The sequence below is a fragment of the Maylandia zebra genome, linkage group LG16, assembly GCF_041146795.1.
Source record: "Maylandia zebra isolate NMK-2024a linkage group LG16, Mzebra_GT3a, whole genome shotgun sequence".
NCBI lineage: Eukaryota > Metazoa > Chordata > Actinopteri > Cichliformes > Cichlidae > Maylandia > Maylandia zebra.
In genome coordinates, this window is record NC_135182.1 from 4,420,951 (window position 1) to 4,423,761 (window position 2,811).

A 2,811-nucleotide genomic window follows, 5' to 3' on the forward strand; every position below is an offset into this window, starting at 1 on the left:
TATTTTTATTTTTTATTTTTGTTTTTTTGGTTGACAACTGAATCTAAGCCGATTGGGTTTTATATGGAGTAATAATGAAAATAAACTGATTCAAAATAAAAACTTTTCTTAAAGAGTGCTAAGGTGTTTTAGCTGAGGCGGAAAACTTTTTGTTCCCATGATAAACGTTTAATTGGCCTTGAAGATCTAAACACTACAATTTAAAACGAAAACAAAACAAGTTGTGCTTATGATGTGTAATTTCGCTGGTTATTATGTAATAATACTGAATAACCCTGTTCAGTACTGCCCTCCTGCTACAAGCTATAAACGCTGCTTTTAGTCTCCTTTAAATGTATTTATCCACAAAAAAGAAAAACAAATAAAAACAAAACCACCACAAAATGTTTTTCTCATTTCAATATTCATCTTTATTTTACATTTCAAACCCCAACATAATCAGAGATTCGTCTGAACGTCCCCTCCAAAATAAGTAAATAAATATCATTTTCAAATTTTTATTTTTATTTTTTTTGTAATTAAAAAAATAAAGAAGTGGTCGCTGTGTGCGTCTGACAGTGAATAACAGCCTACCGAGGAGAAAATAGGGAGAGGAGCATTGAATGAGGCGGACAGAATAATTATAGCAGGTGCAAGATGTGAGGAGGTGGGGTGGCGGAGTCTTCCTGGACATTTACAAGACTCTAATATATATCTCCGACTATTTAAACAGAACAGCCCATCTAGATATTTACATCCTATATTTGTGGTTTGATTCAACTTTTGGGGACTTTTTTTTTCCTGCGGTACCACAGAACGGGAAAGTATTTTTGGAATAAATGTGATCTTCAACAAACTGCATGGAAACACGTATGTGGGCCATGACCGATTCCCAGTCGCAAGAAAACGTTTGTGTGTGTTGCAGGAGCTCTGTGAAGAAAAGACCGGTTAAAACAGAGGTTAATTACTATGAAACACCGAGTTAGTTTCAAAAACACCGAAGTCCCAGTGAAGAAAACCAATGCATTGGTCTTAAATGCCTCCGTTGACGCAACGGATTCGGCAACAAAGATAAATAAAACCACGATAAAGTTGGGAGATAAGTCTTTAACACCCCCCGGAGAAAAGTTCAGCTTTGCTTGGAGTCACTTAGAGTCGCTGGTGAGCCTCGGCATGGTGACGGTGCTCATGCTGGACACATGCGGAGGCGGGACTTGGCACATGCTGCACGGACAGGGCATGCCGGTGCCAACGCCCCAGTGCTGGAAACTGCTGCCCAAGGGCCCCGCACTGGCAGTGGGCGCTTTGAGAAGTCCGTGGTGGGGTCTGACTGAAGTGACGGCGGAGATACCGGGCGCGGAAAGAGAGGCAGTGGAGACAGCCGCCGACGGGAGGAGAGGGTGATGTACCCCGGGGTGCGATGCGTGAGAAGCCGCCGGGTGTCCCGGCACGGGCCCCGCGTGTGTCATAGTCCCACATGCTGACGGGTGGAAGCCGCTGTGATGTCCGCTACTGCCGTAGATTTCACTTACAAGCCGCTTCATCTCTTCCAGAGAGTTGCTCAGCATCAGGATGTAGTTTCTCGCCAGCAGCAACGTTGCGATTTTGGAGAGTTTACGCACCGACGGTCCGTGCGCGTAGGGCATGACCTCCCGCAGCCCGTCCATGGCCACGTTGAGGTCGTGCATTCTTTTCCTCTCGCGGCTGTTGATCTTGAGGCGGATCGCCTGCAGCTCGTTCTCCGAGAGGAGTTTACGGTCTTTCTTGGATGCCATCCGGAGCGACAGAGAGTCCTCGTCGAGGGCGGAGAGGCCACGCAGACCGGGGATCTCTGACGGAGAGTCACTCTGCGTAGAGGACACAGCGCCGGAGAAGCCGTGCACAGACTTCTTCAAAGTAGACATGAAGATGTCGTCCACCTCGGGAGAGGACGGTCTGCTTGACACGCGGCTTGTATCTGAGTCCATGATCCGGGTCTCACACGCTAATCTGAGAAAAACAACAAAAAAGTAAACTTCTGAGTTACTTTACTGAAAGTTCAAATCCACATGTCGACCAAACCAAGCTCATCTTACCCATTTCGATTCTGATAATGAGAATCTGCTCATTTTTTTAAAAAATATTTTTAAATCAATGTAGGCCTCATAAAATATGTTAACACAGAGGAAACTTTGTGATTTAACTTTGATATAACACAATCACAGAATGGAAAAAGAAAGAAAACCATATAAAAGTTATTTGTTGAGTTCCCCATCTTTTATATGCAGCAGCCAGTAATCAGCGTCCTATTTTATTTCTGGATATTTTTTTTCTGAGAATAATTAAAGCAGAAACACAATCTGTGTATACTGACACTAATTATCAGGATAACCTAACAGAAAATAAATAATAAAACACCTACCGAGAGTGTTTGCAGGCGCGATGAAGAGAAAAACCTAAACGTCAAATCCACTTGTTACTCCAAGTCGCATCTGACAGCCCATTTGGCACGCCTGCGTGCATCCGCGGGGTTTTATAGTGGGCTGGGGTGCACAGAGGCCGGGTCACCAGGACAACGCAGTTTCTGTCCAAGCTGCCTCCCAGCGACCAATCAGCTCCGCGCAGAGGGAGGAGAGAGGGAGAGGAGGCTGACGGAGGGACCTCCAGCCTGATGTAATTACCAACACCCAGCATCACTATTAAGTGAAATCAGACACACTCCGTCCTACATATGGGCCCTTCTTGTGAAAATATTGGCCCGTGTGTATGGATAGATTTTTATTACAATAAGCCATGGAATAAGACGCATTTCTTTCCCTTTATAAGTGAAAAATAATTAGGGAAAAGCAATAC

At 44.5% G+C, this 2,811-nt stretch overlaps 1 protein-coding gene across 1 annotated transcript; it reads right to left on the minus strand.

Annotated features, from left to right (window-relative positions):
* Nucleotides 1-394: 394 nt before the first annotated feature.
* On the minus strand, nucleotides 395-2,538 carry olig2 (oligodendrocyte lineage transcription factor 2). Its single transcript, XM_004568950.5, has 2 exons — nucleotides 2,381-2,538; nucleotides 395-1,968 (listed from the first exon to the last, which is right to left on the minus strand). The coding sequence occupies exon 2, from the start codon at nucleotides 1,944-1,946 to the stop codon at nucleotides 1,125-1,127; it is 822 nt and encodes a 273-aa protein (XP_004569007.1). The 5' UTR covers nucleotides 1,947-1,968; nucleotides 2,381-2,538; the 3' UTR covers nucleotides 395-1,124.
* Between the last annotated feature and the right edge of the window lie 273 nt (nucleotides 2,539-2,811).